The sequence below is a fragment of the Gorilla gorilla genome, chromosome 5, assembly GCF_029281585.2.
Source record: "Gorilla gorilla gorilla isolate KB3781 chromosome 5, NHGRI_mGorGor1-v2.1_pri, whole genome shotgun sequence".
In the NCBI taxonomy this organism is placed as follows: Eukaryota; Metazoa; Chordata; class Mammalia; order Primates; family Hominidae; genus Gorilla; species Gorilla gorilla.
Window position 1 is genome coordinate 107,349,123 of NC_073229.2, and position 16,017 is coordinate 107,365,139.

Genomic DNA, 16,017 nt, shown 5'->3' on the forward strand with positions numbered 1-16,017 from the left:
AGTAGAACTACCATTCAACCCAGTAATCCTATTACTGGGTATATACTCAGAGGAATATAAATCAATCTGCCATAAAGACACACACACACAAATGTTCACTGCAACACTATTCACAATACCAAAGACATGGAATCAACCTAAATGCCCATTAATGCCAGATCAGATAAAGAGAAGGTGGTATATGAACTCCATAGAATACTATGCAGCCATAAAAAAAGAATGAGATCATGTCTTTTGTGGGAACATGGATGGAGCTGGAGGCTATTTTCCTTAGCAAACTAGCACAGGAACAGAAAACCAAATACCACATGTCCTCACTTATAAGTGGGAACTAAATGATACGAACTCATGAACACAAAGAAGGGAACAACAGACACTGGGGTCTACTTGACAGAGGAGGGCGGGAGGAGGGAGAGAAGCAGAAAAAATAACTATTGGGTACTAGGCTTAATACCTGGGTGATGAAATAATCCATACAACAAACCCCCATGACACAAGTTTACCTATATAATGAACCTTTGCATGTAACTCCAAACCTAAAATAAAAGTTAAAAAAATGTAGGTAATTTCTAATGACCTGCCTTTGAGGTCATTAATCCTTTCCTCTATGACCTCTAGTCGGCTGTTAAGCCATCTGTCTGATGAATTCTTAATTTCAGATATTTTATTTTTTATATTTAGAATGTACATTTAATTCTTTATTCTATTTTTGTGATAAAGTGATCTTTTTCCATTTTTCTTTTTGTCTAATTTTATTAACATTAATGTTATTATATTCTCTTCCCTGACATCTCCTTCTCACTATATAATTTATTTGTTCCATGTGTGCTCCAGTAGCATTTTACATTTCTTTGGTTAATAGCAAAGTGAGTGTTCTATAAAAAATTGTTAAATAATTTTCTTGTTCTGGGGCTGTGCTCCCTTCCTAATATGCATGGCTGGCTTATGAAGAGAGGCTGGCACAAATTAGTTTTTTATCTACTTTATTGAGGCATTATTTACCAAAATATTTTTGAGTAAACATTTCCCTCAGACTTCTACTTCACTTCTCTCATGGAGATGCAGTTTTACAGCTATTGGTATATAACTGTCTCTTCTAAACCTGCACTGTCCAATACGGTGTCACTCGCCAGATGTGGCTACTGAGACCTGTGGCTAGTCTGAACTGAATTAAAATGTAAGTGTAAAATATGTGCTGGTTTTTGAAGAAAATATGAACAAAATAAACTATCTTAATAATTTTATGTTGATTACATGTTGAAGTGATAATATTTTGGATATATTGGTTTAAACAAAATATATTATTACCATGAATTCCACCTGTGTCTTTTTTTTATGACGCTACTACAAAATTTAAAATTACACATGGGACAGTGCTGTTCTAGACTGTAGCCTATGGAAAGGAGAACAAACTATAAAGAAAGATGAACATGGATGTAAAGCTTACTTTCTTCAGTTATTCTGTGGACCTGGCAAGTTACTTAAAATATCAACTTCATAAGGAAAGTGAGGGGACTACATTAAAATAATGTATGTGGGATACTTGACACCTAGTAAGTAACTATCTAATGCTTATTTCATTATCTTTCCCTGAGGACAAGGAAGTGGCTCACACATCACAGTGTCCAGAATATGTGATTACATATATATATATTTTTTTTCTGAGATGGAGTCTTACTCCATCCCCCAGGCTGGAGTGCAGTGGCATGACCTTGGTTCACTGCAACGTCCAGTGCAAGCGATTCTCGTGCCTCAGCCTCCCAAGTAGCTGGGATTACAGGCATGAGCCACGAAGCCCAGCTAATTTTTATAGTTTTTAGTAGAGATAGGGTCTCACCATGTTGGCCAGGCTAGTCTTGAACTCCTGACCTCAGGTGATCTGCCTGTCTCAGCCTCCCAAAGTGCCAGGATTACAGGTGTGAGCCACTGTGCCCAGCCACATATGTTTTAAATGAATGATGCTTATACTGAAATTAGCAGTTATTAGAATATTTTAGAAATTCGTCATACATAATCATATGACCCCAAGACCAAGCATTACAATGTAACATTTTAAGAAAAAGGACAATTATTTTATATTTTATTCATTCACCTTTTCTATGCTTTAATAAATCTTTTGCATAGGTAAACACATTTAGTCACAGCTATAAGACAACATAGAAACAGACAAGAAATACACAGACATTCTGATTCTTCTCCAAATAACTATTTTGAGGAAACTCTTCACTATATGTTACCTTTAGAAATACCTAAAACAATTTGTGTAACCTTGAACTTTCAATAAAATCATTTTATAGTATAATTTATCTTGAATATCTTATACTCCTTAAAGCATTACTTCAAAAACAAAATTCTTCAAATAATTCTATAAATAAGTAGCAAATGTTATTGCACCTTAGCTTTATAATTTAAAATTTTTTCCATTACTTCAAACATTAGTTTCTAAAGTAAATTAATACAGTCTGGGCATATAACTACTCTTTCTCATAGAATGGTATTAGTCATCAAGATATTTTAATCTTATGTAAGGACATTTCTGATACTGGGAACTTAATTATAATACTTTCTCCAAATTCAGGCAAAAGCGAGGTGATTATAACACAGTTAGCTCTTAATTACCTGAGTTAATTAAGAGGCCATTCTGGCAGGTAACTCCAGTAGGAACCTAACTTGTCGTCTTAAAGATCCTGAGATCTTTAAGAGGTCAGTTCCTCAGGCAGCCCTTTCTCAAGGATCTTAACTATATACTCTCCTTTCAGACCTTCTCACGCTCAGGCTGTGCTGAACTGAAGGTGCCAACCTCGGGACAGGGGCCACAGTCCACAGAATCCCTGTAGCAACAGTATGGTAGCTGAAGGATGGGATGTTTGATCAAGGGGGAAAAAAGGTGATTTCAGGTGGGATTTCTGACTCAGGATCAAGGTAATAAGAGCTTTACTCTATGAGATGTAACAATGACAAAAGAATATTAAAATCTAAGGCTGCACAAGGCACTGTAAACAGCAGTGATCTTTCTCTTAGAACTGTTAGAATTCGGTTGCACAAAAGAACATATATGATCTAGGACTGGAATAAAAATACTTGAGAAGTTATCTTTCTCTAGGCAACAAAGTAGTGTTATTTCTGCTTAGCAAAAGTTCACCTATGCCTAGATTCATTTCTAGCTTTTTTTTTTTTTGAAAAGTAGATTTTAACAAAATGGTCAACAAAATAATTATGAGTTTTAATGTTGGTTATGTCAATTTATTAGTAATTTTGGTCTTCCCATTAGTGTCCTGTATAAAAATGATGAGTTTTTCAGTAGTAGGTACAACAGCTTTTAAAGAGAACGTAGGCAGAATAATTCAGACAGAAACCATAAATAACCAGAAGGCAAAGTGAAGCAAAATTGTCTCATGTGATGTTTATCCCAATTTATATCGATACTCTTCTATCAATTTTTAGACTGTTAAAGTAAAATCTTAATCTAAGTATCTTATGAATCATTATAAAAGATTCCAACCTTTAAAAATTATGAAAGGTTTAAAGACCTCATTAATAGAGTTAGAAATGTTTGCTATTATCCTACTGGTCAACTTTGGTCTGTATTTTCTGCACCTCTTCAGGCCAAGAATAACAATCAGGTAGAATCTGGTCATAATCAGTACTATACATCTGGGAGCGGACAAATGCTTCTTTGTTTTGCGGTTCAGGATAAACTGTGGCTGTCTTTTCTTGGTATGCATCTTTCACAATCTAGATATAAGAAAAGAATATTAATTATTTTAATAAATAGAGGGAATCATGAGCCCATGTGAGTGGAAGTTTTTATCCATTTCAAAAACACTGTATCCTATGTTTGCAAAAACATTAAGTGTATTATAATAAAAGTACACATAAGCAATGAAGATATAAGATGAAAATGCAATTATAAATCATACAGTGAGAGAGAAAAATGACATCAGCAACTAAGGAAAGTGTGACCAGGTGAGACTGATTCAAGTACTATCACATCTGGATTTCTCAGAGAAGCCAGTGTTCAAAGTCTTGACATGACCTGACTGACAATTAACTTAAAATAAATACCTAAATAGTCCTGCTAAACTTGAACCTTGAATTTTCAAGAATCCCTATTCTCACCACAGCCTCCTACAAAATCTCTTCCTGTACCCCAGGGTCTCCTGATCTTGCTCAGCTAATCATCTAGACACCACAGTCAGGATGAGCACTCTTTGCCAGTGTCACAGAATCTCTTGTCATCACGCCCTGTGTTTCATGCATAATTCTAGTCCCTCGTCTGGGGACCCCTCAGAGCTGGCTTTCTCCTTTTGTGGCTGTGCATCCTAGAATGATGCAGTAAACTTTCTGTGGTGCTATATTTTTTTCTAGTCTGCACATTATACTTTTTTCTTTCTTTTCTTAAAACTTCCTCTTGTGGTTCCCAAAAAGCAATTCCAAACCTTCCCCCATCTTCAAGTTTCCATTTGACTCTCATCACTCACTGGAGAATCACATCATCATATCACATCATGAGAGAACATTTCAACTACTCAGAGAAAATGACCTTAATTTCCCTTTTGACCAACTCAGACTATCTCCTCAGTGTCTTCATACATCTTCTCTTTCCCTACTTTCTTTAAATGGATTCTCTTCATCAAAATTAATCACTTCATATATACTATTTAATTCACACCAGTTTTTTTTTTTTTTTTTGAGATGGAGTCTTACTCTGTCACCCAGGTTGGAGTGCAGTGGCATGATCTCAGCTCACTGCAACCTCTGCCTCCCGGGTTCAAGCGATTCTCTGGCTGGCACAGTGGCTCATGCCTGTAATCCCAGCACTTTGGGAGGCCGAGGCAGGTGGATCACCTGAGGTCAGGAGTTCAAGACCAGCCTGACCAACATGGAGAAACCCCATCTCTACTAAAAATACAAAATTAGCCGGGTGTGGTGGTGCATGCCTGTAAACCTAGCTACTCAGGAGGCTGAGGCAAGAGAATCACTTGAACCCGGGAGGCAGAGGTTGCAGTGAGCTGAGATCACAACATTGTATTCTAGCCTGGGCAACAAGAGCAAAACTCCATCTCAAAAACGAAACAAAACAAAACAAAAACAACAACAACAAAAAAACAAGCAATTCTCCTGCCTCAGCCTCCCAAGGGCTAACAGGCTCCTGCCACCACACCCGGCTAATTTCTGTACTTTTTTAGAAGAGAAGGGGTTTCGCCATGTTGGCCAGTCTGGTCTCAAACTCCTGACCTGAGGTGATCCACCTGCCTTGGCCTCCCAAAGTGCTGGGATTACAGGTGTGAGCCACCGTGCCCAGCCGAATTCACATCAGTTCTTAAAACAATATTTATATGACTGACTTATTTTGATAAGTCTGATTTCAAAGAATATCAGAAAGATTATCTCATCTCAATGTAAAACTATGCATTTATGAACAATTAAGGTTATGAATACTGTGCTGTATTATGAAATGTCTATGAAAAAGCAGGAAACAATATGTATATTTCATAATTATAATAATGTTAGAAAATAAATGAAAGACTCAAAACAAACACAGGAAAAAAAAATACTTATATTAGAAAAATAGGATATTGGTTATTTTCCTTTTCTCTATTTGTTTTCCAAAGTGCCCATAATATGGTATTATTACTTTTTAAACAGATTTATTGAGATATAATTCACACAAAATTCAAGCATTTTAAGTGTACAACTAAATTATTTTTGTAAATTTACTGAGCTGTGCAACAATATTACCACATTCAGTTTTAGAATATTTCCATCACCCCAAAAAGATCCCTCGTGCCTATTTAAGATGGCTATGTTAATTTTATAATAAAACACATTGTTTCATTACTGACATAGACTATGTGGAAATTCATCTCCTCTTTCTGCTCCCAGGTATACCATAGAAATAATCCCTTCTCCCAGTGAAATCTTCACTCTCTCTGTCCTGTCAATGCCAAACTCTCTGACAGAGTGGCTTATATTTTATTGCTTTCCTAATTCTCTGCCTTCTGAACCTCTTGTACATCTTGAAATTTCTTTTGTAAAAGTCTCTGATAACTTGTTAAGTACCAAATAAAAGTCTGCATCTGTTTTTCTCTCCAGGATTTGGCTGTGTTGGTCACAATTTCCACTCCCATTCTGAAATTGTCTCTTTCCTAATTATTGACATGCTGCTCAGTTTGGAGTCTCTTCTTAAAATCCTGACCACTTCTCTTCTTAACTGGCATCTTTCTTCTGTCTTCTAGACAGAATAATAAACTATATTCTATTCTCATTTTTATTTCCTTTCTATACTTGCTTTCTTGGCAACCTCACCCACTCCTAGACATTCACCAGTTACCACATGCAGAAGATGCCCAGGTCTTTTATCTAGCCTCTCTTTAAGTTTCAGTCATTTCTATCTACTTGATAAAATGGTACATTTGAATGTGCCATTGATACCTCAAACTTGCAGTCCACTTACATGATCTCCCTCTCTGAAGTTGGTTCTTTGTTCTAGTTTCTCAATTTCTGTGTATGCACTCTGTATTCTTCCATTATTCTAGGTGTGATACCTGAATCTTTTGGCACTCCCCTGCTGTCCCCTGCTTTTTTTCCCCTCTAATCATAAGCTAACTGCTTTTCATTTAAATCTCCAAAATGAACTTAAAATGATAATATGCTATTCAGTATATTAATAGTTTAAACTACTTAAAAACTAGCAGATACATATTAGTAGAATATATGAACATACTTTTTCATAGATAACCAAGCAGATTATTATGTAAAGGTTTTTAGAGAATTACTTCTTTTCTTAAGAGACTACCTTCAGTCAACGAGATAAATAATGATATGTGACTCTTAAATGGTGTTGTTTAGATAACTTGCTAACAGCTTAAGCTAGTGATTTTCAATCTGGAGCAATTTGGCCCCCAAGGGGATACTTGACAATGTCTGGAAACAGCTTTGGTTGATACAACTGAGCAGATGCTACTGACATCTAGTGGGCAGAGGCCAGGAATGCTGCTGAAGATTGTACAATGCCTGGGACAGCCGCATGATGGTTATTGACCCAAAATGTCCACAACGCTGAAGTAGAGAAACCCCAATTTAAACATATAACTACTGTCATGGCTAAACTGTGTTCCTCCCACCCCAAATTCAGTGTTGAAGCCCTAACCACTAGTACCTCAGAATGTGAGTGTATTTAGAAATAGGCCTTTAAGGAGATAATTAAGTTAAAATGAGACCCTTAGAATGGTCTATAATCCAGTTTGATGGGTGTCCTTATGAGAAGAGGAAATTTGGACACACAAGTGTGTACACACACAGAGAAAAGGCCATATGGGGACACAGAAAGAGGGCAGCCATCTGCCAGCCAAGGAGAGAGGCCTCAGAGGAAACCAAACCTGCAAACATCTTTATCTTAGACTTCCAGCTCCCAGAATTATGGGAAAATAGTTTTCTGTTGTTTAAGCCACACAGTCTGTGGCTTGAATACTTAAAAACAGTTACTACATAACTGTGGTATGTAGTTATCCCAGCCCAAGAAAACTAATACAATTACACTGCAAAAAAAGTCCACTTATCTTCCAGTTTAGTTACAGAAAATTTCTCTGCCTTTGGGTTCTTCTTGGCTAACTCCTTCAGTAGCTCATCTGCCACCCAAACAGCTTTCAAGTTCTTTGCCCTCTTTATTTTGCCTTCCGCCCAGTATTATCAGTTGTGATCTGTCATTTATGATGCCACACATCATAGTGGCATGGATATGGAAGGTGGTTCAAGGTCTAAATGTTACTCTAACATATCTGTAATATTTTGGTTAATTATCACTAATGTGATATAGAAAAGAACAACTTTAAAAAGGTGAAATGGGAGAAATCTGGCTGACAGGAAGCCCTAATGAATTATTTAAATTTTAGGAGAAAAAAAGAACGATAGAGAGGGAAATTAATTATTCGGCCCAACACTTCCATTCTTCTCTGAGAAGCAAATGTAGCTCCTAAGCTCTACAGTGTCAGTGTGCCTCATTTCTCTGACTTCTGACATAGTAAGTTGATACAGACATACATTTCAAGGAAGCAGATTTTTAATATTTAAAAATGCATATTTAGCAAGAAAAGGAAGGAAAAATAATGAAGCTTGAACAAGAGTGGTTTTACCTTTTCTGCAATTTTCAGAGAAACATCTCTAATGGTATTCAAAGGAGGATAAAGCCGACCCTCTTCCAAGTGTTTATCTGACACTTGCTGAGCTATAACCTTATGAAAAAAAGAAAGAAAAAAAGTGTTTATACTTCACACGATACAATGTGGTGGGTACGCCAATAACTAAGTGAACGGTTACATATAATGGTCTATACAAAAACCATGGACATTAATATGATTACCTAATTTCATCCCCACTTCTATCAACAAAGAAATAAGCCCAGAGTGGTGTGGTGGTGGTTGAGATGACACAATTGGTGAAAAAGATGGGAATAGAAGCTAGGTTTCCTTTTAGTCCACTTCCTTTTCTACTGTACCATGAAATGCTAGATACTTTCCAATTGATACATTAGGGGAACAAGGGAAAAGAAAAGAAAGAAAGAGGAAGATGATAGAGTAATGAAAATGGATCCTGAAAGCAGAGGAGGACAGCTATCCAAGGCTAAGCATGCCATTACTCCCAGCTCTGAGTCATATTCTTGTGCAGGAGGTAGAGCAAAAGGCTGAGAAAGCTAGTTCAGAGTCTCACTACAAGTAGGATTTTAATTTTACACAGACTCTGGATTATCTAAATCACCTAATTAGCCTCAACATTTACTGTCCCCAAACCATTCCCTAGTTCCAAATCAAACAGTGTTAAATTTTGTATTGAACCCTAAGGCAGAGAGGGAGACTCAGTAACCCTGATGTTCTCTCCAGCTCTAAGACTTTGATTAAATTTCTAGATGGGGGCAAATCTAAATCAGCTTATACCTAGGCCTTTGTTCCATGAAAATGTGGATGCAGAGAGGGAGTAGGAAACCTTCCTCTTTTGTAACATTTTAAATAATCAAATACTTATTTTTCAGTATATCTTAATATCTTTTAGATTTTTAAATCATGAAATTATTTCCAAAATATTATTCTTTGCCATCAGCAACTATATATGACACTGAACAAGCATAACACTACGGAGAAGCTTAAGAAAAGTGTTATTGTCCTTGAGAGATGCATAATTTAGTAAGGTAACAGAGTACGGGAAGAAAAAGAGAACGCTGAAAGAGAAGACAGCTTAGGCTAATGGTGAAATGTGGGTGCTGAGAAATCCAGAGGAAGAGCAGTTCTGGAAGGCCTTATAGTGCACAGTGGCTTGAAAGGCAAACCTACAGGAAAGCCTGGAGTTAGACAAACAGAAAGTAGGTAGGCATTCCAGACAAAAAACAGAGCCAGACCAAAGGCAGAATTGTGTGTGAGCTGGACTCAGCAGGCCCAAGTGTCCTGACCCGGGGGAGCAGAGGGTCTGGGTACAGAAATAAGGACTGGAGCATTATCAATGTCAAAAAAGGAGTTTGGAGTTAAATCCCGTCGGTGACTAAGGACTTCTGACCAGGGACATTTAGGCAGAGGTAAGATGGAAGGGAGAAGGAGGTAAAGTTACTAGTATTACTATTTGTTTGATTAGTATTGCTCTACATATTATACAAAATATTATAACATATAATTGTAGGGTGTTGACCATAATTTTATAATAAACTCATCATTTAACTCATTAATTTCTTGCCTGTGTAACAGGATGTTTGCCCTAGAATTGGTCATCAGGGTCCCAAACTTCAGGACAAAGAGACGTTAACTATTCCACACTATCAGGAAGTCACCAAACAAGTGGGGCTTGCCATCTACCTCAGAAGTAGAATCAGCCCTGCCAACCCCACAAATCACAGCCACCCCCTTCCAGAAGGCTGAGCTAGTGAGAGGCAGGGAAATTTGCTGGAACCATGGTTTGGCCTACTGGGTAATGTAGTGGCTTTTTCCTCCCCTCTTCTTGGTGCATGCTACTCCTTCTTAAAGGCTTATGGTGTCCTCAAGGAAAGGCTGGGGGGCATTCTTTTCCCCTACTCAGCGTGAGCAGTTATAGGTATGTGTACTTAAGCAGAGAAGAGAATGGGAAAGGAAGAGCCAGACAGACAGGGTGGCTGTAAGCTGTATACATTCCCATCAGTGGATCTGGTATGGGTACATGAGTTTCCAAGGTCAAGTGGCCATAGCAGAGGAGGCCCCTGCATCCCTGGGGACCTGAAGAAGTGTAAGGAAGCTAAGCTGAAGCCAGACATCCTACATCAGAGGGCCAGATTTGGACCCTGCCAGAGAGGATTAGTGGAGTTAATAATTGAGTTAATAAAAGAGATGTTTGCCCTTTTCCATGCCCTTCCTTCTTTTCTCCAACATATTTGAAGAAGTAGGCTTTAACAAAAAGAGGGAGGAGGTTTCCCAGAGTCGAGCCAAACATTTCCCCCCAAATTCCTCAAAGTGCTAGCTTCAGAGAAAGAGTAAAAGAACAGATGGGTTTTCTCTGCCTGATACTGCAGGCCTCTCCTACTGCAGGGAGAGGACACGACATTTGAATTGGGTATAACATTTTGAACTGCACAGATGTTTAATTGTTGTTCACTGATGTATTCTCAGCACTCAGAATAATGCCTAGCATATATTAGGTATTTAATTAAAAGAATATTAAAAGAATGAGTGAACTGAAAGTTATGGGCTCTTACCGAAATGGCACTATGAGAAACAAGAGGGAGAGCTGGTGGAGAATGATTTAAAACAATGACTGGGGCAAAATAAAACCATTTTATGTTAATTGCTCCACTGAATTGAAACTTTTAAAAAACTTTGTTAATTCTTGTTGTTCTGCAAAGGAGATGTGGCAGATTTAAATAATAATTTCTTAGATGTTAAAGCAAAAACTTTTCTGGGTGTCAGGTATTGCTATTTAATTGGATAGAACAAAATGAATAGCACAATGTTAAAAAGATGTCAGAGCATGGTGGCTGAAGGCTCAGGCTCTGGTGTGAGGTAGACCTATGTTTGAATTCTAATTCCGTCAATTACTGTCTGTTTTGTATTTGGGCAAATTAATTAACCTTTTTAGGCCTCAGTTTTCTCATCAGTAATACAGGACTAATAATAGTTCCTAATTCATAAGGATTGAATGAAATAAATGCCAGCAAACAATTTACCACAGTGTCTGTCAGAAAAGTATTCAATTAAACTTAGCTATTTTGTTTTATGTATGTATGTACGTATGTGAAACAGGGTCTCACTCAGATTGCCTACGCTGGAGTGTAGGCAATCTCCCTCAGCTTGGGTGATTCTGCCGCCTCAGACTCCCGAGTAGCTGACACAACAGCTGTGTGCCATCATGCCAAACTAATTTTTTTTTTTTTTGGTATTTTTAGCAGAGATAGGGTTTCACCATGTTGGCCAGGCTGGTCTCAAACTCCTGAGCTCAAGCGATCCACCTACCTCAGCTTTCCAAAGTGTTGGGATTACAGACGTGAGCCACTGCATCTGGCCAGCTATTTTGTTTTAAAAAAGAACCAATAGGCAGCCCACATGACCAAATGGAAGCAAAATAGCTTCTGGTGTCAGATCTGGCTCTACAGTGTATAGATTGTTAGCTATTTGATTTGGGGGCAAGTTCTATAACGAATCAACTTCAAGTTTTTTCAACTATTTATACGACATAATATGTATATTCCACCTATAAACACCAGGACACTGCTGGCATTCAATTTCATTGTTTCTTCTCTAGGATGTCACACAAATGTCATTTTAAAGAGATTGGAGACAATCACAGGATAGCTGAGTAAAGAAGAATCATTCTGAATCCTTACTCTCCATGTGTGACTGTCCATGATGATTATCTAAAGGGTCCTCTGAGCAGATATCAGAAAGGAGTGGAGCAAGGCAGATGAGAAGACACCAGCCTGTGATTCGGAGAAGTGGTGTGAAGATAGGAGGCTGAGATTTGTCTCCCAGGTGTGAACAGGATGTGAGGAGTCTATTCCCAGGATACACTACAGACCACACAGGGCCAGGAGGGCTGATCACCAGTGGTCCAGAAGACTGTCTATAGTGCCAGGAAAGCCAAAAATCTCTTCATGATATAAAAATGTCCAGAAATATTCTTTGAGATTGGTGCTAACCCATGACATTTCTAGTTCCATAAGAGATTCAACTAGTATTTTGACAATAATCCTAACAGTTATTAAATTTGTGGTTGCAAAACAAAATATTCAGAAATATCTCCAATATGTTACTTTTGTTAACTACAAAATATAATCTAGACAAGAAGTACTTTTCTTCTTTTTGGGGCCGTCTGGTAGTGAACGTATGTGGTATTGTATTTATTCCTCTTGCGAAGATACATGACTCGTTCTATTTAATCCTATTCAAAAAGTATTTACTAATTTTCTGCTTTGTGCCTAGCATTGTGCTAGATACTACTGAAGTTTTAAAAGAAGTATATGGAAGACTCTCTGTCTTTAAAAAAGATAATCTACAGGCCCGGCGCAGTGGCTCATGCCTATAATCCCAGCACTTTGGGAGGCCGAGTCGGGCTGATCACAAGGTCAAGAGATTGAGACCAGTCTGGCCAACATGGTGAAACCCCGTCTCTACTAAAAATACAAAAATTAGCTGGGCATATTGGCATTGTGCCTGTAATCCCAGATACTTGGGAGGCTGAGGCAGGAGTATTGCTTGAACCAGGGAGTTGGAGGTTGCAGTGGGCCAAGATCACACCACTACACTCTAGCTTGGCAACAGAGCGAGACTCTGTCTCAAAAAAAAAAAAAAAAAAAAAAAAGATAATCTACAATTTAGTTATAAAGGCAACACCTAATCTTTTACAATAGGAAGTTCTCAGGAGTGTATCATAACCAGAAATAAAATTAAATGTCAAAGTGTGTAATAAAGACAGCCATGGCTATGGAGAAAGATCAAGATGAGCTAGACTTGTCACAGAAAGATTCCAGGATGTGGTGGTATTTAAGCAGTACCCTAAACGAGAAGCTTAGATCATTGGAGAATAATTCTCAGGTCTTTCCAGACAGGATAAGAGATAAAGCAGTTACACAGGCATACATATGCATGGTGTGTTTGAAGGCTATGGGATGAGGGAGAATGAAAAGAATGTCAAGCTTCTAAGCTTTGCTGCCTGCTTGGAAAGGGGGTATCACTAATAAAAATGTGAATGCTGACAGTGAGGAAAGATAAGGAAGGCTTTCATAATGTTGTGTTTAAGGACACAGTAGGGCATGTCTGTGGAATTACCCAACAGGCAACTGGAGATATGGAAAAAGATGAGAATAGAGATACACAGATTTGGCCACTACTAGAATGAAGATAATAGAAATGAATGAATGAATGAGATCTTTGAAAGCATAAGAAAAAGAGAAGAAAAAAACTGGTAACAAAAAATGAATGCTAGAAAAAAAACTCTTACTTAAAAGGGAGATGAAAAGGAGACAAGGAAAATAATGAGTGGGACATAATTTAGATGATATAAAAACAGGAATATTGTGTTGAAGCCTAAGAGAAAACCAGTAGAAAGGCCAAGAGATGCAGCCAGAGAGATCACTAGCTATGATAAGAATTAGTGATGTGGTATGTTGACAACACCACATTTTTTTTTCCTTCAAAGTGTTTTTTGGTAGTGATTATTACTTTTCTTGGAGAGTAAACTGAAAATATTTTTCACGGAATTTGTCACTAGAGGGTGCTAGAGTTATTTAAGAAACAAAACACTGACTACTGCAGGTAACCAAAACTCTGATGTGCCTATTCTAAAAGACAATGATTACATTTTCCTTAATGCAAAAGCAACTTTTACATGCTCTCTTAGTAATTAGACATCCATTTATGTTTAACAAGATTTTCTGAGTTAAAGAAAACCTGCGACATCAGCTGGCATGCTTTTTAATGCAGTGAAGAAAACGACAGGAGAACATTTTTGCTTCCAAGCATCTGTTCTCATAGAATGACGCCGGGTGCTAGCCACCAAGATTATGCTCCTTTAGATCACATCAGTAACATAAGAATCTTTGTCTACATTCTTGGGGTTCCTCTTCACAATGGAAAAAATATTTGCAGGATAAAAATATTTGAATATCAATCAAGTTCTTTGGATCAGTTCAGCTGCAAAGGTTTAATCGTAAGAAAAGAAATTCACTCAAGTTTCTCATCCACAAATGGTAACCTGTTCAAATCTGAAACATGATATCAACCTGATGAACATCAACCTGATGATTATCAAAAAGCTCATGATTTTATAAATATATGCCCAATCACCATATCATCCTGCTGAGGCTTGGGAGGAGGAGGGAAACTGATAGGAACATGCAGCTCATGATATCTCTTGTGCCAGGAATTATCAAAGTCCTTTGTCTCTGACCTAAGAGTTTCATGTCTTCTGTCAATATCTATGAAATTGTGGCTAACTTGTTAGCTTGCAAGTAGAGTAAAATCTCAGATCTTTCACAGTTTCATGACAGTACAAGATTCCCCAGTGGGCCTGCTTTGTGATGTTCTGAGAATCTTTCCTCAAGGCCCAGACAGAGCTCACTTCTCCTATTCTTTTAATGATTTTATAAACAACTAATTTCCTATTTTGATTTAATTGCTGCTTAAATACTAGGGTGGTTTCTGTTTCCTGTACTGAACCCTGAATAATAAACATGTCCACTATACCATATCAGACTTTCACTTTAAACCTTCAAAATGCCATTCATTATTAAGCACTGTTCTCAACAGGGAAATATTTACCACTTAATCATCATTTGGAAACAATTTTGTTTTTGCTTTTTTTTAGGTAACAATCTAGCTCTGTAGCCCAGGATGCAGTGCAGTAGTGCAATCTCAGCTCACTGCAACCTCTGCCTCCTGAGTTCAAGCAATTCTCCTGCCTCAGCCTCTTGAGTCAGGGGGGATCACAGGCACGCACCACCATGCCCAGCTAATGTTTGTATTTTTAGTAGAGATGAAGTTTCACCATGTTGGCCAAGCTGGCCTCGAACTCCTGGGCTCAAGTGATCCGCCTGCCTCAGCCTCCCAAAGTGCTGGGATTAGGGGCATGAGCCACCACACCCAGCCCTGGAAACAATATTTTTAATTGTCCCATCACTGTCACAGAACTTGATCTGATGTGTGAAGACACAAAAATGTTCCTCTTAAGAAATCAAAAACACAATTTTTCTAATGACTACTGAAGAAGAACCTTTTGTTTGTGAGTCAGTATGAACATGCTACCCACCCCTTATACTCCACTAGGAAAGATTTTCTCTTCTTCAGACTTTACTTCTTTCAGAGAGTAAGCTGAGATGCTAGATAAATAAAACATTAGACAACCTAGGCTGAGCACACTTGGTATCTTAAACCCTTGGTAAACTTAGAGGATTTTACAATACCTCAGCAGTAGTGAGGAAAATATTATCTGTGATCTGCCTCAATCCACACGCCACAACACCAAGAGCAACTCCAGGGAACACATAGGAATTGTTGCCTTGGCCAGGATATAGGGTCTGTCCATTTGGAAGAGTGACTGGATCAAAAGGACTGCCACTGGCAAAAATTGCACGTCCCTACAACAAAGACACATACAACTCACTTTAAAAAGAAGCAGAATATTTTAAAACAAATGTATCATAACAGAACTACCCCACAGCCTAAATTATAAGTACTTAGAAAGAAGTCTAGTTTTTTATTAACTTGCTAATAAGTCTGGACAAGCTTTTGTGATGTTGTGCAACCAGTTCTGGAATGGGTGATTATTACTATTCTCTGTCTTACTCTTTACTTCCAGGAGGAGCATGCAAAGTACAGGATGCCCTAAGACCATCACTCTGTTCTCTGCAGTGGTTCAACCCATAGGCTTATCAACCATTTCTATATAGGCTTCCAATTATAGACATCTGAAGATAAAAAATGATGGGCTAATATTTAAGTATTGAAAATAATGATATTTTAGGTTGGGGTTTAGGAATCAACACATTTCCAAAATAAAAACTGGGAAAATCAT

The 16,017-nt window shown here is 37.8% G+C and overlaps 1 protein-coding gene across 1 annotated transcript in view; it reads right to left on the reverse strand.

Moving 5' to 3' along the window:
- Positions 1-2,071: 2,071 nt before the first annotated feature.
- ME1 (malic enzyme 1) overlaps positions 2,072-16,017 on the reverse strand; it is a 214,144-nt gene continuing 200,198 nt past the window's right edge. The window contains exons 12-14 of the mRNA XM_031012399.3: positions 15,407-15,580; positions 8,136-8,234; positions 2,072-3,735 (exon numbers count right to left, since the gene is read on the reverse strand). Coding sequence (XP_030868259.1) covers positions 3,565-3,735; positions 8,136-8,234; positions 15,407-15,580 — 444 coding nt within the window. The 3' untranslated portion in view covers positions 2,072-3,564. The remainder of the gene's footprint in view (positions 3,736-8,135; positions 8,235-15,406; positions 15,581-16,017) is intronic.